The following is a 23294-nucleotide window of genomic DNA, read 5'->3' as shown; positions in this document are numbered from 1 at the left end:
CTGGAGGGCTGGTGGGGGGGTGCAGGAGAAGAGAGGGCTGTGAGTGGGGGCGGCTCTAGACTGAGGGAGGACACAGGTGGGCAGAGTGCCTGCTGGGCTCACCTCTGCTATCACGCCGATGCACCCCACGATGACCGCAGCTTTGGCCTGAGCGCCACTCATTCCGCCCAGCCCAGAGGTGACAAAGACCTTCCCAGCCAGGTCCTTGACCCCCAGGTACCGTCGCCCGGCATTCAACACGGTGAGCTGCAGGGAGAAGAGGAGGAGTTCACTCTCTACTCCGGCACGTCCGCCTCCCACCCCCGGCAGCCAGGCGTGGCCCCTGTTTCTCACCACTGTGCCATGGACGATGCCTTGGGGACCGATGTAGCAGTAGCTGCCTGCTGTCATCTGGCCGTACCTGACCACAGAGAAGGCAAGCTCAGGGCTGAGCTCGGTGCTAGGCACAGCTTTAAAAGGCACATGCTTTAAAATTCATTGTCAATTACCCCAAAATGCATTCCTACGTTTTCCTTTTAAAAAAAAGAAACCATTATAGAGAAAGCTACAGTCCCCCAATTCTGGTCCCCTCTGGCCTCCGGGACCTTTTATACACAGATTTTGATCTGTTAAACACTGTAATATAAGTGGCAAAATCACTGTGGGGGCCATTTGGCCGTAATGACGGAGGCGGAAGGTGATCGGGCACCTTCACTTTCTGCGCTCACGCCCTTGTGAAGACAGGCCCGCCACTGTTCGCGGCAACTTTGTTTGCGGTGGCCAAGCCCTGGAAGAGCTGGAGCTCCCAGCACGGAAGAGAGAGAAACAAACGGCTGCGTAAGAACACAGCAGAACGCTTCACAGCAAAGAAACAGACCAAAGTCTTCCTGTGCCACGTGGCTCAGTGAAGAAGCCAGATGTGGAAGAACCCGTTCTGTGGGATTCTGTTGGTATGACATTCAATGACCTCCAATGGGGGGGTCTACCTGCTGGAAGGAGGGCACGGAGCTGCGGGAGGCAGGGGTGACGCCTTCAGAAAAGGGTGCTCACAGAGCGGCACGCTTCATTCAGGTTTGTGGGCTATGCCATCACCGAATGGCATTGGGGTCACTGTTTGCAGGTGGGGTTATTGTCGTCATTAGTATTCGTATTATTTACATCAACAGCCTCATCTTGTAGGTATTGGTATTGCTTGTGCAGCTGGGCCCCTTACCTGCGGGGGCCTTTCCACATCAGCACACACGGGTCCTGCTGATGGCTACTCATGGTTCCACGCTGTGTGTATCAGAAACCACAGAATGTTCCCCTGCCCCCTCTGATCTCGTTACGCGAACCACACTGCAGTGAGTGACCTCCTGTCTGCCTCACTGGCCCGGGGAAGAAACCAGGAAGGGGTAGGGCTCAGTCATCAGGTGCAAGTATGTAAAATATTACTAGACATTGTCAAATTCCAAAGTGACTGTCACCAGCAATGCATAAGGGTGCCTGTGTCTATCCCTTGATAATTATCAAACACTTGAATATTTTTGGCAGTGCATTTTTCTGTTTTTTTTTTTTTTCTGTTGCCTTAATTTTACTCTTCCCTGGAGACCCCTGAGGTAAGAGATGCTCCAAGGTTTACTGCCGCTTGCTTTTGTCCTTGGTCCATTTCAACTCCCTGTCTCTTTTCTATTGGGTTCCTGTCGCCCAGCAACTCTCCCCAGCCCCCTTCTCTTCTAGATCCTATTCTTGCAGGTGTGAGTCTGAATGCCAAGTCTATCCTATAATTTAGATAAGGTACTGGACCACGTGGAACCTCTTCATCTTCTTCCAAAAAAGGGGGAGGCATTATCCTTACCGTGGAAGGTTGTATGACTATTATACAATATAAAAAATGGTTCTAATATAATAGCCATCCAGCCAGGGAGATGAGTGAAACCATCAGAACCCCCCACAAGGCTGCATGGACCCCCTAATCTCTGCCTTGGGGACCCATATCCACTCAAGCAGAGGGCCCACGTCTCCCTTTGTACCACAGACTAAGGGTGTCCTCTTGATTGTTTCGTGAATTCTCACGGAACTCTTTGAGGCAGGAGCTATGAACAGACAGGACCCAAGTTCCGAGGTTATACAGGGATACACTGCAGAGCTGTGAGCTGACTTCAAATCCTTCTAATTCAGTCCTTTGTGCTCAAGTTACCCACTACATGCTGCTCCCAAAATAACTCTAGGAGGTAAAATTGTGGGATCAAGTTTCCTGCACTTGGAACTTTGACCCCAGTCACTAGGTATAGTCCTCCCGGCCACCCCCAGCCTTGCTAGACCCGCCCACAACCTGCGACCACCTGTTTTCCCACATCTACCCTGGTGCTGACTGTTATCTGTAACTTCATTGTGTCAGCCTGACAGCTTGGCTAAGTTAAAGGTTTAAACCCTTCCCGCCTGTGTGGGTGATTTGCAGCCATTTTAGTCAATTGCCCACAGCACCCGGGTCAATCCTCAGGTGCAGCAGACCAGGTCTGACTCTGCAGTTCTACTCTCTTTAAACCTCCACCCTGAATCTATAAAACAGAAGCATGCCACCTTGTCCAATGTCACACTTAGGAGGCAGCAGGTCCAGGATGCAGACCCTGTCCCTCTGACCCTGCGGCTGCTTCCACTGGTGAAGAAGAGGCCATCAGGCCTCGCAGTAAATAGTAGTAACAGTAGCTACTTAGGACCAACCAAAAAAGTAATCGGGTTTCTGAACCTCGGTTTCTTCCTCCACAAATTGGGCCAATAAGGGCGCCTAGGTCAGAGGCTTGTACAGAGAGCCAAACACCATGGTATCTATAAAGCTCACCAGGACACCTGACACCTGGTAGTGACGATTATGATGATAACATTGTAAAATCTTAGCCTGAGGCTTAATTGGCTCCCAATACTACAGACCTGATCACCCCTTGTCCCTGGCAAGAGTCCTTGACCCCTTGAACTCAGGACTCACTCCTGAACTCAGGAAATGCCTAGACACTCCTGCCTGTCAATTTCTTTTAGAAACTAACTAAGGAAAGGCTGAAACAGGAAAAGGAACATTTGAGAACAATATAAGCCCTGCCACAGATGAATCATAAAGTGCCTGACAGTTACCTCAGCTTCATTATAATATTAAAATCACCTTCTGAATATTTATCCTGAGCCCTCAGAAAAGAAGCCTGCTTAGCTGTTGAGAGAGTGGCTTTGGACACGATTCCCCATGACCTCCTTATTCTGATGATTAAAGTGACCTTGTGAAGCACCTCCACCTGGTGTGGTCTTTGTGTATAGCTCCTGGGTAGAGCAGACCCACTTTGGGCCAGGTAGCAAAGAGCAACACACCCAGAGATCCGTAAAAATGTACAGATCAGGACATTCGCTGTAGCATTCTTTATAAGCCCAAAGAACCTGAAACAACCCAAATCAGGTGGCAGGGGGGTTAAATAAATCATGGTACAATTGAACACTGCAGGTAAAACAAGAGTGCATTAGACCCACGTTTCCCGAAATGGAACAGTCTCCAGCTATACTGTCCAGGGTGGAAAGGCTGGTGCAGATGGCATCCATAATGGTCTACCTGACTCTGTATGTGCATGAGAAATGTTTGGAAAGACACAATGTGAAATGGGGAGTCTAGGGTGGGAGAGGGGTTTCCTTTTCGCCATACCTCTTTTTAAAATAACGTTCCAGGGGTGGGGGGAATGTTTGCAATTCAGAGCACGCATTGCATTAATTTTATGACAAATGAAACGGTTGTGCTCTGCATTTTGGGGTTTGGGTTGCACAGGTGCACACATTTGTTACACTCATCAAATGGTGCACTGGGATATGCGCCTTTCATGTAAATTTCACTTCCGAAGAAAAAAGCCCTGTAAACAAATACTGAATTCCTGGCGGTTGTATCTGCTGCTTACTTTGAGGCTGTCAAAAACCAAGTTGGACAGATGGATGCATGGAGAGAAACAAGACTTACATTGTAACTCCCATAGCAAAGAGCTTCTCATACTCTGTCCGGGAGGAGTAGTTGGGAATGACCTGGAAAAGAGGAATGGGAGCCAAAGGCTGGGGACTGGGGGGGGGTGGGGGGGGGGAACAGAGCCCTCTGAAACAATGGGGAGGCAGGTGTTGGGGGCACCTGGCTCTCCTGCTGCCCCCAGGCAGGCACTGTGCCCGGCTGCCCCAGGACCCACCATCCCGTTGGTGATGACCAGCCTGGGGGCCCCGGGGCTGCTTGGGAAGAGCCCCAGAGGGTGTCCGCTATACATGACCAGGGTCTGCTCCTCTGTCATCTGTGACAGGTAGGACATCGTCAGCCAGAACTGCAGGGGAGAGCAAAGCACGGAAGGCTCTGTAAGTGGAGGGCCAACACTGAGCCCCAAGTCACCACCCAGGCCCAGAGAGCTCCCACAGCCCCAGCAGTCCTGCCAGTGCCCTGTCCCTTCAGGCCCTCATTACTCTCCAGTGGCTCCTGGTGCCTCGAATAATGCCACACATGCCCTGAGGGCCTTTATTACCCCCAGAATGCCCAGTGTCAGCATCTCAGGCATCAGGGAGGCAGAGACCTGAGTCCTGAGCCTTAGATTGTTAGATCCTACCAGGCCAGAAAATGTGGGGAGGGGAAAGGCCATACAGTCCAGCGTACCTGAGCCCAGTTGCTGAACACTTGCCCATTTCCTCCATAGGTCACGAGCTCCTGGGGAAACTGGAGAAGACATGGTGTCATCTGAGATGGGGGTCTGGGAAGGGAGGGCCCCCACCTCTGTGCTGTGCCCAATGGCTGATGGCCCTTGAAGAAGGAGTGTTAAGGGCAGGGGGAGAAGGCAGAAAGGGCGAGGCCCAGACACAGTGACCTCTGCAAGAACACTGGCCCCCCCATGACCTTATAAGAGCTCAGCGTGAGGTGAGAGTCAGAGCTGGATCTGGGATCGCTTTGGGAAGTTAGCCCAGGGTCAATGTCAGGGGTCTGTCTGTGACCAGGTTCTGGGGTCAAGGCCAGGGCTGAGGAAGCTCTCACCTCTGGGTAGAATATTCAAATTCTAGGATCATATTGCCCTCAAGTATAATACTCAGAGACTCACCCCCGCAAAGGTTATCCTTTATCAGATATGGGTATCTGATGTACAGACTGGCTCTCAAGGACCCCCATGACAGATGCATGTGGCCAGACTTGCATCATCCACACAACAGTGTGGCTATTGAGCACTGGAACCATGGCTCATTTGACATGCCCTAAGTGTAAAATTCACCCCCAATTTCAAAGACTTAGTAGGGAAAAAGGTTGTAAAATGTCTCAGTGATTTTTATGTTCCATGTTAAAATGATAACATTTCTGATACATTGGGATGGACAAAATACAGGAGTATATCTGTTCGTTATTATTTGTTTGCTTTTTCATGTGGCTTTTAGAAAGTTTTTTTTTTTTTTTTTTTAAGAAAGTTTAAAATGCCATGTGTGTCCATCATACCAACGTTGATATCTGGAAGTTCATGCTGTACTCTAGTCACAGACGATGTAGCCACCGGGGGGAGCCGGGAGAAGGGTCTATGGTCCCCCTCTGCACTATCTTTACAACTTCCTACAAATCGATCGTTGTTTCTAAATAAAAAGCTTAAAAGCATTACATGTATGTCTTGAGTTACATTTCTATTGGGCAGTGCTGGCCCCTGCCTCAGTTTCCCCCGGCTGTTACCTGGGCTACGGCAGGGTCCAGGTTGTTCATGATCATGTGCATGATGGCTGCAGCGGCCCTCGTCCGGCAGGGGTACTGCTCGATTGGGTAGGCCCTGCAAGGGGAGTCCAGCCACCAGGTGTGACGAGGGGAGGGCACCAGGCTTCCGGCCTGCTGAAGCCTAGGCCCTCCCTGGCCATAGCACAGCATCCGGCCACAGAGGTGTGCACAGCAAGGCCTGGTATCCTGCAGAAGCCGCCTGGGAGCTGCCAGCAGAAGGCGGTTCCAGACCACCTAAGCCGGCCCACTCTGGTGCTCACATTGTGTTTAACACCCCTGCCCTTCCAAGGATGGCAAGTTAGGCCCCTACCACCCTCGGGCCACCCCTCCCTCCCCCTTGGCAGGCTCCAACTGGGAGAAGATGGACTTCAAAATAAAGCTGAAGTCTGCTTTCCAGAAGCATCTCCTCCGGGTGGAGTTTATTATCCATCCCTTCTTTCCTTCATGTCACCAGTGCTCCTGGCATCAATTCTAGAGCAGATGCCAGGCCAACAGGCCCCAACAGGAATGAAGGGACGTGGTGCCTACTTGATGGGGAGAATGACATCCCCTGGGGGTGGTTCCAGACAGGTCTGGACCTCTGGCACATTCAAGAACAAAGGTGCTTGGAGCGTGAGTCCTGGGCGGGGGCAGCAGCATCTGGGAACTGTGAGAAGGGCAGATCCTTCTGGCCCCCCTGCTCCCAAACTGCTGAATCCACAGTGTGGGGGGAGGCCCAGCCATCTACATTTTCACAAGGCCTCCAGTGCCATGCACAGTTCAGCCAGAACCTAAGCTATCTCCTTACTTCCTGGCAGGACAAGACATGAGGTTTAGAAAGGGATTTTGTACACAATTTGGCTCCAGAATTGCACAGGATTGACTACCCAGGATGGTAGGCCAAAGAGACCTCTCTGGAAAGGATTCCCTTATCGTCTGGCCAGGTTGGGGGGCCTGCAGCCAGCTCCAGGCTACAGACCCCCACAGGTGACAACACAGCCATCATGCCCTCTCCGTGTGAGGGGCATTGACTCAGCACGCCACAACTCAGCACGCCTCCTGGTGTGGACAGCCTGCACTTCCCCCTGCTGACCCCTGAATCGGCCCCTCCCTGGGAGCTTCTGGGCCCCCTTTGGAGCTGCACCTACCAGCGCTCACCTCATTTTAATGTCGGGGCAGAACCGGTACATGTAGATATGCCCGTACAGTCGCAGCTCCTGGGCAAACTCAGGGGCCAGCAGCTCCTGGACGTCCGGGGGGAAGTAGCGCAGGGCATTCCTCAGTGCGAGCTGGGGAGTGGGGGGAAGAGGGGTGAGGGGCAGCAGGGGGGCAGAGGATCTCCAGGCCAAGGATCACGAGGCTTCCATGATGCGCCATCCTCCTTCCCTACTCAGAAATCCATGGCCCCATCCAGAGACCACCTAGTTCTCACTCCAGGCCCATCTACAAGGTCACCTTTTGCAAGAAGCCTTCCCAGATTGCTCTCCCCCTTCACATAGGCAGACGTCTAGGCCCTCCCTCGTCTTGCTCACTGGAAACCAGACTGCTTGATCCCAGTCAAGGACCAGAGGGTGGCCTGCCCTGAGGCTTGCAGCTACACTGGGAGATGCAGACTCAAGGGCCGGAAAGAGATGTCCCAGGAGCTCACAGGCACCTTGTGCAAATGCAGAGAAGCAACCCTCCACCAGCGCCCACCTTGGCAAGCCGCATCAGAGAGCGCACCCTGCACATTTTCCCCCAAATTCAAGCAGGCCTGGGGCAGGCCAGGAGAAAGAAGAAACCTTCATAGGGCTTCTCAGGCAGCCCAACTCCCAAGCCCCCCAACACTCCTCCACACATCCCTGATGTTCCTGGTCCTGCCGCAGGGCCTTGACACTTACCTCTCTGCCACCCTGCCTTCTCTTGGAGGGTCTCTCTCTTTACTCAGGTCTCGATCCAGGTGCTCCCCTCCACAGAGGCCTGCCTTGACCTCCCCCTCTTGACTCCTAGCCTCTCTCCCCACCTCCGTTTCCTTCCCAAGCTTTTCACTGCTGGGTGTTCTACTGGTTGTTTGTTTCACTGCTTACAATCTGTCTTACTAAGCACAAGGAGGGCCAGAGTTCTAGCAGACCCCTTCGTAGCTCCCTTCCTTCCAACACCCGGACTGGAGCCCCGAGGCAGCAAAGCTGGGGAGGCGACCAAGGGTATCTGGGTGGAGGTTGAGGCCATTTATGCAACCAGCTGACCCTGGGGAGCAAACTGTTTTGGGGGTGGGGAGCTGAGGAGCTGAGAGTGGTGAATTTATTCCCTCATTCATTCAGTGCATGCCTACTGAGGGGGAGAGGTGGTCTGATAACCTGAAGACAGGTGGGCTTTGGACACGGGGAGGCAGGAGGTGATGGGAGAAGGCCAAGGCCCAGGACTGGGGACACCAGCTTTGGGCAGGGGCAGAAGTGCCCCCAGGGAGATGGTGCTGGAAGTCCAGCCAGGAGCACGGATTCCTGCCGGCCAAGGGCAGAGGGCTAGGAGGAGGGCGGCTTGTCCGAGGCACCCAGCGGTCCAACACTGTGTGGGCTAAGACACATCCCAGGACTGAGTGACAAGGATGTCACTGGGGCCTCAGCAGCGGGGCAGGGTGGGAGGAGAGAAAGGAGAGGGGTAATCCGGGAAGGAGCAGATAGCAAGAGAGGCGATGAAGAAAACCCCAGCTCAGGGTGTTACAGAAATTTGGGAAGGTCTGCAGACCCACTCCCTCATTTAATTTTCATGTGGAACAAAAGCCCGTCATCCCTTCTCTCTTAGAAAAAAAGCTGATGAGAAATATGAGTTTCTCCCTCAAGAACAGTGGCCAGGAATACCCTGCAGCAGGAGGGTGTCGAAGTCCAGCTGACGCGGGGGTTACCCACAGGGTCTGGTGTGGCCTCTGCTCTGCGTTCCTCACCAGTTCCCTGGTGCCGCGCTGCTGGCCCGGGGACCCCACTTTGGGAGCCGCTACAGGACAGCCAGGAGGATAAATGATCCACAGCAACCTGCAGCAGCCGGGTTGGCTCTCCTGACCCTCTGTTGAGTGAAAGAAGCCCACACCTAAGGGACATACTGCCAGCTCTGTTGAGAGGCTGTTCAGGGGCAGGTGTGGCCGTGCCACGTGTTAGAGGTCAGGCCAGCAGTTCTCCTTCAAGGCTGGGGTCTGTTCCCCGCTCCCTGCACCTGTAACAGACACATCTGTGCACGCGTGGTTTCCGTGGCTTTCTGTGCATGTTGTACCTCAACACAAAGACTGTTGTTGTTTTCTAGCTGGTGTATAGCTTCTAACAAGAGCTTGCAAGTGAAACTGAACATTTAAAGAAAAGTTTTGAAAGCAATATATCACACACACACAATCTACACAATATATATTACACGCATACACACACAATCTACACAAGACTTGACCTTACTACCCAACTCTTAATATATTCTATCCACTTCTAGCTTGTTTTATTTTGCTTTCTGATGAATGCTACTTGCAACCCCCTAACCAGATTTCACAACCCGCTAAGAGGTGGCAAGCAGTGGTCGGAAAAAAACTGTCTTCACTGTTTCCCCAGCAGGGCTGGCTTCACTACTGGGCCTAAACCTGGTGTTCTTACTAAGGACCTGGATTCGACCTTGTCAAATGCTTTTGCAACCTTGTTCAGCTAATCACATAACTCAAAAAATACAACAGAGGTTCCTGTCAAAATCAATGGTTCTTAAATTGTGTCAGTTGATAGAAATGACTAGGCCATTTTGCTTGCTTTTCTTGCTTTCCTTCCTTCCTTCCTTCCTTCCTTCCTTCCTTCCTTTTTCTTTTTTCCTTTCTCTCTTTTTTTTGAAGTTTTTATTTACTTAAGTAATCTCTCTACCCAACATGGGGCTCCAACTCACCACCTGGAGATCAAGAGTCACACACTCCTCTGACTGAGCCAGCCAGGTGCCCTTTGGCCATTTTTCAAAATGTCTTTAAAGGCCGTAAGAAATTCAGTCTGTTCTGAAGGAAGAATGCATGTGTGCCATAAACGTAACGGGGATTCTGGCAAGGTCCATAGCCTAAATGCAGCACAGAAGCTCTGTGTGCTGTATTTCCCCTTGTATAAGATTTCCATTTTGTGACCATTGAATTTTTCTTTATCCCTGAAATTCACTAATTTAGTCTAGACCTGTCTTTTTTTTCTTTATTATTTTTTTTATTTTTTAATTTTTTTAATTTTATTTTTTAATTTTTATTTACTCTATCCCAGAGTGCAAGTGGGAGACAGGGGCAGAGGGGGGAAAGGGAGGGAATCTTTTTTTTTGAATGATTATTTATTTTGAGAAAGGGTACATGTGCATGAGAGCAGGAGAGGAGCAGAGGGGGCGGAGAGAGAGAATCTCAAGCGGGCTCCATGCTGTCAGCACAGAGCCCCACACAGGGCTTGATCCCATGAGCCCTGAGATCATAACCTGAGCTAAAATCAAGAGTTAGACACTTAACCAACTGAGCCACCCAGGCACCCCAGTCTAGACATGTCTTAATGTCAACTATTCTATATCAAGTTCTCATTTTTTTTCTGGGATAAACGATATCCTTTTATCTACAATTTCATGTTTTTACTTAGTTCGGGAACATTGTCTTCTATTATATTTTCACTCAATAACTTTATCCCCTGTGTCCAGAGTTACCTAACAGTCAGGCAGTAAATCCTTCTTCAGTGAAAAAATCTACAAAGTAGCAGCTCTGTTTGCTGACCTGGGTCACTCTTCTGAGTCTCTGGTTGGGAGTTCTCACAAACTTCATGTTTGCCCAAGGTCCGCCAGAGGTCTGAGGCAGGCCTATGGGGGGCCCGGGGGCCCCCACAGAACCTCGGAACCTCAGCAGAGGAGGCTCAGCGAGGAAAGGGTGGGTGCAGTGACGAGGTTGGGAGCCCCCATGATAAGCATGGGGACAGCAGCCAGAGTTGAGTCTACCCTTGGCCCTGCCTCCCACTACCCATGTGAACTTGGGCCGGTCACCCCTGCCTCAGTTTCCTCATCTCTTGGCATGGCCTACTCAGCTGGGTAGTTGGAAGGATTCGATGAGCAAATGTACATTGTGTAGCATACAGCACCTCTACTCACCCACTCTTTTGAAGATCCCTAAACCAGAACCTAAGGAGTATTTCTTGCTTCCTCCCCTGCCCTGGCTTTGTAGCTTCCTTGTTTGCAGGGCTTGAGTTTATTGTAAGATGCCACAGCACCCACAGGGAGCACAAGTAGGCACCCTACTTGGCAACTCACACCCTGGGTGGTCAGCTGGCATGCTAATCACAGGATGCTCCCACAAACACTTCACCTCTCCATATCTCAATCTACACCAGAGGGTCTGCTATTCCATATCTCAGTCTACACCAGAGAGACTGCTATGCAGCATATAGAATGTCAGACATGGATTTTCACTGGTCAAATTATGGCCCATTAATCATATAATGCATGTTCCAAGTGGGCTCTTATTGGTGAAATCAGCTGTATTCAAGACACGTAAATTGGAAAGAATATTCCAGACCACCCCCATTGCCTTAATAGGCCTAAAAATCTAACAAGCTCAGTTAGGGCCAAAGGATTGATTCATAAAATGTTCCAGGGTCAGTCAGCAGGTTGGAGAAGTCTGGGTGCTTGACAGTGTGGTGGGCAGAATAACGACCCCCAAACACATCTGCATCCTATTCCCCAGAACCTGTGAATTTGTTTAATGACAAGGCAAGAGAGACTGCAGATGTGATTAAGGTAAGGGTCTGGTGTGGAAGATTATCCTGCATCATCCAGGTCAGCCCTATGTATCCGCCAGAGTCCTGGTAAGAGGGAGGCAGGAGGGTCTGAGTCAGAGAGAGAGAGAGACCTGAATTTGCTATGCATCTGGCTTTGAAGACAGAGGACGAGGCCACAAACCAAAAACTGCAGGCAGCCTCTAGAAGCTAGAAAAGGCAAGGAAAGAGATCCACACCTCCTCAACCCCCAGAGCCTCCAGAGGGAATGCAGCCTCACTGCATATATTTTTTAACTTGACCCTTGTACAATGCATTTATTGCTGCTGAAAATATATTACACGTACGCATAAACTAGGCTGATCTGATATGTAATATTTGCGTCCAAAGAAATGAGAATCACGAGACTCAGTAAGACAGCAACTGAGCAAGCATGATTTCCATATCCTTGCATTTGCGCTAATGTTTCTTGCTCGTTGCCCAAGGAAACCCATTTCAGCTTTCTGACACCCACCATTGTAAGACAATAAATATGTGCTGTTTTAAAGCCACTCCGTGTGTGGAGATTTATTACAGCAGCCCTGGAGAAATAATGGACAGGGACAGGATCCTGTCTTGGGGACAGTGTTACTACTGCCCTGAGCAAACCTTTTCCACTGATCAGCTAAAAGGATGCCAGCCTGTGACTTTGTTTATAGCTCACGGAATGTGTGTGTGTGTGTGTGTGTGTGTGTGAGAGAGAGAGAGAGAGAGAGAGAGAGAGAGAGAGAGAGAGTTTGGCTCAGGTCTTACTTCCATTCTAACCTGGCAGTGTGCTGGTGGGGCAAAACCCACCTACCTGAAAGTCGTTGGCTCTCACTACGTCTACCAAAAATGACGGCCATGACTGATTTGGTGCAGCCTTGTTTGAATCACCCCTGTCCTTGCACTCACTCTTGCTCAGGCTTCATTAGGTCTGCTCTGGCCTGAACTGGAGCCAACCAGACCAACTAGGAGGGTCCAAACTGAGGCTCAGACTCTTCCTAGCTGGGGATGGGGTGGCCTCTGCATAGGCTGCTGCTACGGTGACCCAGCTCTTCCTACCTCAGTCTACACCAGAAGGTTGGCTACATCACACGTGCACGCTTCACCTCTCTGACCTTCGGTCTCTTCTGTAAAAAGAGCACACTGATAGCACAGGGCTGTCTTGGGGACTCACTGAATCAACACGCTCGGCACAAGGTCTGGCACACAGAGGTGCCATGTGAGTGACAACTGTCAAAACGATCATGTCCCACACTCATGGCCCTCCATGCTGCCAGCTCTTTCTTCTACTTGGGTCTCTGCCCACCCTGCCCTTCTAGATAATCTGTCGAAAACTTTTATACTCTCTTTATAACTATATATATGTATATATAGTTAATGAGCAGGTTTATGCTCCTACTCAGACACCCTCAGGGTCTCCCATGACTCAATCAATAAAGTCAACACTGTTTTTGGCTTTCAGGGTCCTCTATAACTTGGCTGGGCCTGACTCTCCAAGCTCCACAGCCAGCTCGAGCCTACACAGGGCCTCCTCCACCCCTGGTATACTTTGGCCAGGCCCATCTCTGCATTGTCACTCACTGCCTCCCCTTGTCTACAAATGGCCTTCCTTCTTGGACTGAGTCCAAGAACCTTGCCTATGTTGCCAAGACTGCCTCCTCCAAGAAGCCCTCCTAGGTTTCTCCTGCCTACTGAACTCTTGTAGGATTTGGTGGGGGCGCTTAACAACATACCAGTTCATTCAGCAACCCAGTACCGGTGTCACTGAAGATCCAGAAATGAACCCAACAGAGCCCCACTCTTAAGGAGTTCAAGATAGTGTGTTATTAGTGATGGGGACACAGACACACTGGGGTGGTCTCCAGGTCTGGTATCTGATGTCCGGAACAGTCCTTGTGGGTGGGGCAGGGTTTGGGGAACAGGTCACTGAGAGTAATTGCGTACGGGGTCAGGGGGTAGCTGAAGACATTTTGGGTACAGCAACCGCTCCTGTTAGATGATGGAAATTCCTGCACCGTAAAAGTCGTCTTGTGTTTGTGCTGAAAACGCATTGCCTAAAATGTGACAGCCAGACTGCCTATGTTTAAACAGAGAAATCTACTGAAAGAAGAGCAGAGAGTGAAGCACACCAAATAATGGAATACTACCCACCAGTTAAAAGGACGGGTAACTCTAAACTCGCCGGTAATGAACGTCCAAAAAAACTGATGTGTATAGATTGCAACCACTTACATGCTTAAGAAGGACACACACGCATATCGTATGTACATAAAACACATGTGGAAGGATATGCAAAAAAAAAAAAAAAAAATGGCCGGGGCGCCTGGGTGGCTCAGTCGTTTAAGTGTCCGACTTCGGCTCAGGTCATGATCTTACCCTTCGTGAGTTCGAGCCCCGCGTCAGGCTCTGTGCTGACAGCTCGGAGCCCAGAGCCTGCTTCGGATTCTATGTCTCCCTCTCTCTCTCTCTCTCTCTCTCTCTCTCTCTGCCCCTCCCCCACTCATGCTCTGTCTCTCAAAAATAAACATAATTTTTTGTCAATGGCCTATCAGGAGAAGTAGGGAACTTACACTTTTATAAGACTTGAGTTCCTCATCTTATACAATTACCTGGAAGGTTTATGTCAAACATCAAAGAGACACATTTAAATTTAAACAAAAAGAATAGAAAGCAAGCTGAAGGAAAAGCAGAAAGCGAGCTGCTGGCGGATTTGGAGGTTGCTGGGTTCGGACTGCCTGGGAGAAATCGCTTGTGTTTCTCCTCTGAGGCGAGTGTTCGCACACAGGACGCTTCTGTGACTGGTTTGGGGGGTTCCCCTCCCCCGACCAATTCTCCACACCAGCTGGGTGGCCCAAGCATCATTCTGTTCTGACATCATCTGCCTGAGTCAGCTGAGACCCCGAAGGTTAAAGGCTGAGTCCCACAAGACTGCCCCTCCCACCTCAGATGCCATCACACACCCCCAGGCTTTCACCTGTACTGGGGACCAACCCGCTAAGTACCGGGGTTCCCACCACTTCCCTCCTTGGGTTCAGTAATTTGCTGAGCAGCTCACAGAACTCAGAGAAACGTGTCTACTGGTTTATTATACAATAAAGCATATGATCAAGGGTCCGGATGAACAACCAGATGAAGGTACACAAGGCAAGATGTGGGGTGGGCCCAGCACCTCAATGTGTCCTGCAACCGAGCTCTCGGAACCCTGCAGTTATGGGATTTTTATAGAGGTTTCAGCACATAAGCATGATGGATGATTAACTCAATTTCCAGCCGTTCTCTCCTATCTAGGGAATGGGGGGGGGGCAGGGGGCGAAAGTTCCAAGCTTCTTATCTTGGAACAGTCTTTCTGGTGACCAGCCCCTATCTAGAGTGGCTTCCTTAGAACAAAAGAATTTCCCTATCACCCAGGAAATTCCAAGGAATTTAAGAGCTCTTTGTCAGGAGCTGGGGTCGAAGGAAGGGAGGGTCAGGGCAGAGGTCAACATCCGTCCTTCTTACTATCTCACCAACCTAAGGCTGGCTGACCCTGGCACCCTGAGGGAAGATGTAGCGGCTTTCAACAGCCCCAACTCCCGGACCTGCAAGCAAACTGCGACCTACACAGGGCAAGGCTGAGGTGGCCCAGCTCCTCAGCTCCCGAGTGCCCCCCTCCCAGCACAGGACACCATCACGCAGCCATAAAGGTGTCACCTGAGATGGGCAGGTGACAGGACCCTCCATGCCCTCACGGTCAAAGATTGAGCCCTTGGCACCCAACAGGGAGGTGACCCAGGGGGAGGAAGCTTGAATGACTATTTTGACGTAGTTAAGCTGGGCCAGATAAGCACCATGGAAGACGAGGCGGAGCCAGGCCCCCAGGGCCCAGGCCCCCCCACTGCCCCTGCACCGGAGCTGTCCAGTCCCACCCCAGCGCCCCCCAGCGCCCTCCAGCGGCCTGGCCCCACACTTCCCCTGTGCCTGCACTGTCCAGTGGTGCCCCAGCTCCGCCCAGCGCCCCCCAGGGCCCCCGTCGCAACACCCCTTACCCCCAGCACCCTTCCCCCACCCTTCTCCTGCCCTAGCTCTGCCGGGTCCGCCCCAGCACCCCCCAGCGCCCCATCCACGCTTTGTGAGCTGCCTCCGCAGAAAGTTTAGGGGGCAGCCACTGAAGGGCGGCAGTCTTCACTTAGGGTAGGGTTGTGTGTTTCCTTTTTTAATGTTGGTGCCTATTTGTATTTTTTTACTTTCCCCTGCACTGTTCCTGAATTTCTCAAGTAATTCTGAGTAAAGAAAAAGGAGGATACTTTATATCATTGTGCCACCTTCTTTATTTCCTCTGGTCTCCTCCACTGCTCCGTGGTGTCATTTTCATCCCCAGTTTACAAGGGAGACAAGTGCGCTCCTGGACGGTCGGAGCTGCCCGGGGTGCAAGCTCGAGCGCCCCCAGTCCTGGGCTGGCTCCAGGCTCTCCAGGCTGTGGGTGATGGTCAGGGACACCTCGGCAATGCTTTCAGCAGCACCATCCCGCCCCCGCTAGGGTTCTAGCCTTGCTGGCTGCACACTCACTGCAAGACTGGGGGGAGGGACACAGAAGCGAAAACAAGAGCTGACCTGCTACGTTGTAGAACTTCAAAGTCATGTGCGTGTCAGGGGTGGAAGGGTACACTTTGGGGGCGCTTGGATGGCCCAGTTGGTTGAGCAACCAACCTCTGCTTAGGTCATGATCTCACAGTTTGGTGAGTTCAAGCCCGGCGTCCGGCTCTGTGCTGACAGTTCCGAGCCTGGAGCCTGCTTGGGATTCTGTGTCTTCCTCTCTCTCTGCTCCCCTCTCCACTCACCCTCTGTCTCTCACTCTCTCAAAAATACACTAAGAACATTTTAAGAAGTAAAAAAGAAAGAAGGCTACACTTTGTTTACACCAGCCTCACTCCTCTGACTGGAAGCAGCCACAACTCCACTGCCTCCTGGCTGGGGGACCTTGAACTTCAGGATCCCCATCTGCAAATGGGTACCCTAATCTTGCACCCAAGGATGAACGTTGGGGAGAGAATGAACTACAGTAGGCGTGACGAGTGCAGAGCAAACACATTGGATCCCCCTGTCCCACCGACACCCCCTCTGGGCGCTCTTGGACACCCCCTGTGGGCTCTCCTGGACACCCGCTCGGGGAGGCTTGGCGGTGAGGGGTGGGAGGCTGAGTTGAGAAGCTGCAGCTCCTGCGGAGAAGCAGGAACAGAAAATGCCCACCCGGACCACCTCAAGGGCACCCAGAGGGCAAAGGGCCCAGCAGGAATGGCGCCCAACTTCTTACCTGCTCCTCCGCAGGGCTAAGGCCAGGGGTCCTGACGGGTGCGTGGGGCACCCCAGCCCTGCGTCCCCGGTTTTCCGGGAGGGGCCGCAGTGGCAGGCCGGAGCATAGCACCTGGAGGCTGGACATGTTTGGCCGAGACTGAGACGGAGGCCAGCTCTGTGGGGAGGCCAGGGAGAGACTGGGCAGTCATGGCCCAACTGGGCGGGGACCTCCTGCTCCAGGCCACCTCCTCCAGCCCCTCATTGGGCCCAGGGCCTGCAGAGGGAGCCATGTGTGGGTCATTGGGTCATTGGCCCCTCGCCTGGCTGCCTGCAGTGTTGACCCGAGGTGGGGCTGGTGTTCTGGGTAGAGGCAGGCTTCACGCAGGGGAGATTGCTACGTATTGGTTTGTTTGTCCTGTTAGCAAAGTGTTGGCCTTGAGGGGCTGTGTTTCCCAGGACGCGGCTTTGGAGGGCTGCTGGGGCTCTAATGCAGGGGTTCGCTTCAGCAGCCTTACACCAGGCAGGCGATGCTGGGATTTGTGTCTTGGTGACGGGGAGCATGTGATACTGAGGCTGGCACAGAACGCAGGGTCTGTGCAGAAAGCAGGTAGTGCACCTTGTACCCCTTCTCCCTGCCACTCGTGCAGGGGGCACGGCAGAAGCCCACCCAGCAGCAGCTATACCCTCCTCAACTCTCACATGCTGCTTCATCCCCTTCCCAGAGCTCTCTGTAAAGGGCCCACATGGAGATGCCTCTCATCCTCGATTCCATTAACAAGTTAGCAAGGAAGTGCTCCTTATTAGCCTTATGCTACAGATGGGGAAACTGAGGCCCAGGTGGCACTCACACAGCCAGGAGGCGACGGCAATAGAATCCTGGTGGTCCTAGGAAAGCAACCCATCTGGGTGTGAACCCAGCTCAGCTCCTGACCAGCCCTGTGGCCTTGGGCCCTGTCCCAATCTACGCAAGTGGGTGGTAATTAATCACTGGGCTGTAGGAGGCACGAATGGGTTGTGTAAGCACCCAGTACAGTACCTGCGTGGGGCAAGGTGAAAGGAACAACAAACATCTTCCTAGTGCTCACGCTTCTGAACACATCACATGACCCAGTTCCCTTTGTCCCCTCATCGGTCCTGTGGAGTTCACTGTCCCATTTTACAGGTGTGAAAACTGAGGTCGAGAGAGGTGGTGGGAACTGGGTTAGTCACACGGTGAGTCACCGGAGGTGCTAGGATCTGAGCCCTCAGAACCCAGAGCTCTGGCTCTAGCCTCCCTCCCAGTCACTCTTGCAGGCCCCCTGCCACAGTGACGGTGCTGTTCCTGGGGTCCACGGCATCTCGCTCCTCTGAAAGAAGAGCGAGAAGAAACTCACTCAGCTTTGCTTTTTGTCATTTATCCATTCACTTGATCTTTCACACATGACTGAGCACCTTCCTAGTCAGGCACTATTCTAGGCCCCGGGAACGAACATCCTCGCTGCAGACACTGCCCCCTACCCAGCTGTGCCTGCAGTGTGTCTAGGCATGTCTGGCCTTGACTGCCAATGGCCGGCACCTGCATCTCTCTGTTCCAGGGCTGCTGCTGGTGAACCAGCACCTGCTCTCCCCCTTCAGAGGCAGGCTGGGAGGCCTGGGGAGCTGACGGCCCTGTCACCACCTGTCCCAGGAGCAGCCCTCAGCCAGCAACAGATGGAGGGAGGATGGTGGATAAATGCCCCAGGTCCCTTGCACCTCAGCAGGGTGGAGGAGGGAGGCAGGTGGTAACTCAGGGGAGTGCTCTATACGATCTGCAGAGTGCCCAGCAGGACTGTGCTGAGTTGCCCCCATGGGGTATGGTGCCCCAGCTGGTTGCTTTCCTTGCCCGTCCCACTCCCCGCCCCCCTCCCTGCCACCTGAACAAGACAGTACCTCAACAAAGTAGCTGTGCACAAACCTCCTCTTAGGTTTTGTTTCCCGGGGAGACCTCATCTTCTGGTGGGTCAAGATAAGCCAGAACTCAGTTTTTGTAGAATCCTCTGATTTTTAAAGGTTACCATCAATTAAGAAATGGTTTTAGGGGCTCCTGGGCATCTCAGTCAGTTAAGCGTCCAACTTCGGCTCAGGTCATGATCTCGAGGTTCGTGAGTTTGAGCCCCACGTTGGGCTCTGTGCTGACAGCTCGGAACCTGGAGTCTCCTTCAGATTCTGTGTCTCCCTCTCTCTCTCTGCCTCTCCCCTGCTAGCACTCTAGCTCTCTCTCTCTCTCTCTCTCTCAAAAATAAATAAACATTAAAAAAAAATTTAATGGTTTTAAACATTGTACTGGACAAGATGGATGCATTGTATCAATGTCAGTATCCTGGTTGTGATATTGCAGTGTTGCAAGATGTTACCAGTGGGAGAACCTGGCACATGGGATCTATTGTTTCTTACAGTAGAGAAACCTACAAGAATCCCCAAATACAGAGCTTAAGTTTTTAAAAAAATCATGCAAGCTGGTTAAAAGAATGAGGATCTCAACAGATGTTACACATGGCCAGCTGGTAGGTTTGAACCCTGGCTACACTACGCACTCACTAGCTGTGCGTCCTTGGATAAGGTACTTAGGCTTTCTGTGCTGCAGTTTCCTCATTTGTAAAATGAAAGCACTAATAGTACCTACCTCATGGGATGTGTCTGAGGGTGATTAGATGAGAACATACGTGAAGGTTTTAGTGCTTGTTACAGAATAAGCATGGATAAGATATTGTTATTTTTCTAATTGTTGCCTGTATCTTTTGATACAAGGAACGGGTCAACGTATGTAGTACAGAAAGTATATACTACTTTGTAGTACAAAGAGTATATGCGCACATGTGCACGAACTGTCTCTGAAAGAAATACAAAGAACTGCGGAGGGAAGGAGACTTTTCACTATAAAACTCTTCCACACTTTCAAATTGTCAGTGTACCAAATGCCACTGAATTGTACACTTTAAAATGATTAATTTTAGAGGCACCTGGGTGGCACAGTTGGTTGAGTGTCTGACTCTCGATCTTGGCCCGGGTCATGATCTCACAGTCCGTGAATTGGAGCCCCGCATTGGGCTCTGCGCTAATGGCTTGGAGCCTGCTTGGGATTCTGTCTCTCCTTCTCCCTGCCCGTCCCCCACTTGTGTGCACTCCCTCTCTCTCTAAATGAATAGACTGAAACACTTTTATAAATGATTAATTTTATGTTACATAAATTTCACCTCAGTGAAAACAAAACTCTGGTGTTTTTGTTTTTTGTTCAGGGGGGGATGGGGCAGAGGGAGAGGAGAGAGAGAGTCTTAAGCAGGTTCCACTCCCAGCTCGGAGTCCAATGTGGGACTTGATCTCATGACCTGAGCCAATATCAAGAGTTAGATGTTTAAGTGACTGAGCCACCCAGGCACCCCACTCTGGTGTCTTTGAATTTTGTTCCATGGATAAACCAAAAAAATAAAAAAATTAAACTAATAAGGAGTAAAGAAAGGCAGGCAGGCGCTGTAAGCCAAACCCAGTTTTGCTCAGTATGTGCCGGTCCCTGGCCCTCAGCCCTTGGGCTCATGGTGCTTGATGTGGTGGTCTCTCTCCAGCCATCAAGTGCCTGCCTCCGTTTCCCCTCCACTTGCCCCCACTGGCTGCTTCTGTCCTAGCCAGCCTCTCCTCCCAGCAACTCTTGGCCACCAGCACCACACAGCTCAGCCCTGCCTGCCTGGCACCCCCAATCCAGACCACACTGGGCCTCAATCTCTGCCGTATCACCAGCATATCCAGCTGGCCTTCCCGAGCCAGGCAGGACTTCTGTCTCTTGGACCACAAGCCTGGGCCCAGCTTCCCCTCCTTCTCCATCCATTCTGCCACCCTGGACATCTTCTGCTGAACCATCCTGACCCCTGAGCCCTCCACCATGAAAATATATCTGGACCCTGAGACCACCCTAGCCTGGGTCATGCCCACCCTCTCCCCCCAAGATAGCACCAGCCTCTCTCCTGGTCCCCCACCTCCTCCCAGCCACCTGCATTCAGCTAGCAACACGGCTGCCGACTATGCCTAGAATAACCCAAATGTGGGCCAGTTTGTTCTGGGCATGTGGATCCTCTGTCTGCCTCTGATTTCTCCATCCACTCTTGTCTACCCCAGAGCCTCCTGGCTGCTCCTTGCTCACACATGCCCACGGTGGTTTAAAAAAAACTTTTTTTTAATGTTTATTTATTATTAAGAGACAGAGCAAGACAGAGCAGGAGCATGGGAGGGGCAGAGAGAGGAGGAGACACAGAATCTGAAGGAGGCTTCAGGCTCCGAGATGTCAGCACAGAGCCTGACGTGGGGCTTGAACCCACCAGCTGCGAGACCATGACCTGAGCCAAAGTCGGACGCTCAACTGACTGAGCCATCCAGGCGCCCCATGGTGGTTTTAAAACATGCCAGCAAATCCTTGCTTGGGTGCTTCTTCCAGTGATGCCGGGGTGTGGCCCTGCTCTTGAGTCTGGGCCAAACTTAGTGCTTATGGGGTAACTAACAGAAGGTAGCCTGAGACTCTGTGGAGCAGCCCAAGTACCCGGGACCCCAGGCTGGGGCGTGCCATGTGGAGGTGCTGAGGTCAACCAATCAGCTGAGCTCTGGTGCATGAGGGAGCCATCGGGGATGGCCGACCCCAGCCAGCCTCCATCTGATGCAGTAGCATGAGACGAATCACCCAACTGAGCCCCTTCCCCAAATTTTGACCCACAAAACTGTGAGCAAAAGTTTAAATGATTGTTTTAAGCTGCTAAATTTTAGTGCAATTTGTTAGTTAATAGCTACCTAGGAACATTACATCAGGGAGTCAGCAAAGTCTGGTCCTCTGCCCAGGAATCTCCTCTAGGCTCCTCACCTGACTCGCATCTCTGCTGAAGTCAGACACCCTCCCCGAGGCCTGTCCCTACCACCCTCGTTATGTGCAGTATACATACTTCCCATCCTTTATCCTGGTGTATTTTCTTTTCTTTTTAAATTTTTTTAATCTTTATTTATTTTTGAGAGAGAGACAGCGTGTGACCAGGGTAGGAGCAGAGAGAGAGGGAGACACAGAATCCGAAGCAGGCTCCAGGCCCTGAGCTGTCAGCACAGAGCCTGACATGGGGCTCAAACCCCTGGACTGTGAGATCATGACCTGAGCTGAAATCAGACGCCCAACCGATTGAGCCACCCAGGCGCCCCATATCCTGGTGTATTTTCTCTGTTGTACCATTATGCCACCTGACGTGATCTTATATATTTATTCCTGCTTTCTATGATGTAAATTCTATGAGGGCAAAGAGCCTATCTGCCATGTTCTCTCCACTGGAGCCCCCGCACAGTGGGCAATTCAGTATCTGTTGAATGAATGAATGAATGTGAGCCCCTTTGAGAAAACAGAGGCTGCAGAAGCCGTCTTCTTACTGAAGCCCCGGGCCTCTGGCAGGGCATACTCAACCCTCCATCCCAAGACCCAACACTGAGATCCCACCATGGGCCTCGAGGAATCCGGTCTCCAAGAATTTTCTAACAGGGATGGGCTGAGATGTTGTTCTCAACTTTGGCCACCAGGTGGCAACACAGGAGACGGAGACTCTTGCCCTAAGGACGCAGAGGCTGGGGCATGGGGGAGGGTCAGGAATGCATGTGTAGGTGAGATTTGGGACCCCCTGGCTTGTGGACGACTGTTAATCCCTGGGTCCTGGACGCAGAGCAGCAGCAGCCCTGCCTGAGGGCCAGATTGGGGCTGAGCTGGATGCTTCTCAAGGCTCTCGGTCCACGTCACCTGGTAAGCCATAATAAGGAGTTTCTGGTTTTATCTGTGAGCTGGGTTTCCCACTTCTCTGCCATTTGAGACCTATCATCACCATTTGGAGCCATATCTTCAAGCAAGCAGAACTATTATTTGCTTAATAGTTTTCCTTAAATAGACCTTTGAAACTTGGATAAATGTAATAAGAAGGAATTTTTATATTACCACTGGTACAGAAACCAGTCACTTGCCAGAAACAGGCAGGAACTGTAAAAATAATCACTAACATCTAGGACTTAGACGGCACTCCCTGATCCATTGCACAGGGAACTGGGGCACAGAGAGAGGTCAGGCAAATTTCCTGATCTCACACAGGGGCAAGTGGCACCTGCTGGGTTTGGAATCAGATTTTTCAAGAGCAGCTATAAAACTGTGGTTGAGGGGCGCCTGGGTGGCTCAGTCGGTTAAGCGGCCAACTTCAGCTCAGGTCATGATTTCTCGATCCGTGAGTTCGAGCCCCGTGTTGGGCTCTGTGCTGACAGCTCGGAGCCTGGAGCCTGTTTCAGATTTTGTGTCTCCCTCTCTCTGACCCTCCCCCAGTCATGCTCTGTGTCTCTCTGTCTCAAAAATAAATAAACGTTAAAAAAAAAAAATTAAAACTGTGGTTGACCGCAGCACCCTTTCCCACACACTCACACCACCAAGTGTTGTCTCAGGTGCACACCCGCACACAGCATCAGCTGCTCCCCGGGTTCCCTCATAGCCTGACTTGTGGGAAGCAGGGAGCGGGGGTCAGGCCTGGTCTCCCCCCGCCCAGGACTAGCTGGATGTTTATCTTCTATCTTTCGATGGCCTGACTTTACTCTCC

At 51.6% G+C, this 23294-nt stretch overlaps 1 protein-coding gene across 1 annotated transcript in view; it reads right to left on the bottom strand.

The window, feature by feature from the left end:
- Positions 1 to 16907, bottom strand: part of UROC1 (urocanate hydratase 1) — a 41504-nt gene extending 24597 nt beyond the window's left edge. Inside the window, exons 1-8 of the mRNA XM_060631958.3 lie at positions 16712 to 16907; positions 6839 to 6969; positions 5663 to 5756; positions 4616 to 4675; positions 4164 to 4292; positions 3947 to 4008; positions 334 to 400; positions 103 to 246 (exon numbers count right to left, since the gene is read on the bottom strand). Of these exons, the coding sequence (XP_060487941.3) occupies positions 103 to 246; positions 334 to 400; positions 3947 to 4008; positions 4164 to 4292; positions 4616 to 4675; positions 5663 to 5756; positions 6839 to 6969; positions 16712 to 16837 (813 nt within the window). The 5' untranslated portion in view covers positions 16838 to 16907. The remainder of the gene's footprint in view (positions 1 to 102; positions 247 to 333; positions 401 to 3946; positions 4009 to 4163; positions 4293 to 4615; positions 4676 to 5662; positions 5757 to 6838; positions 6970 to 16711) is intronic.
- Between the last annotated feature and the right edge of the window lie 6387 nt (positions 16908 to 23294).

This window comes from Panthera onca, chromosome A2 (assembly GCF_046562875.1).
Source record: "Panthera onca isolate mPanOnc1 chromosome A2, mPanOnc1 haplotype 2, whole genome shotgun sequence".
NCBI lineage: Eukaryota > Metazoa > Chordata > Mammalia > Carnivora > Felidae > Panthera > Panthera onca.
The sequence above is the reverse complement of the archived record's forward strand: the minus strand, read 5'-3'. Positions and strand labels throughout refer to the sequence as shown.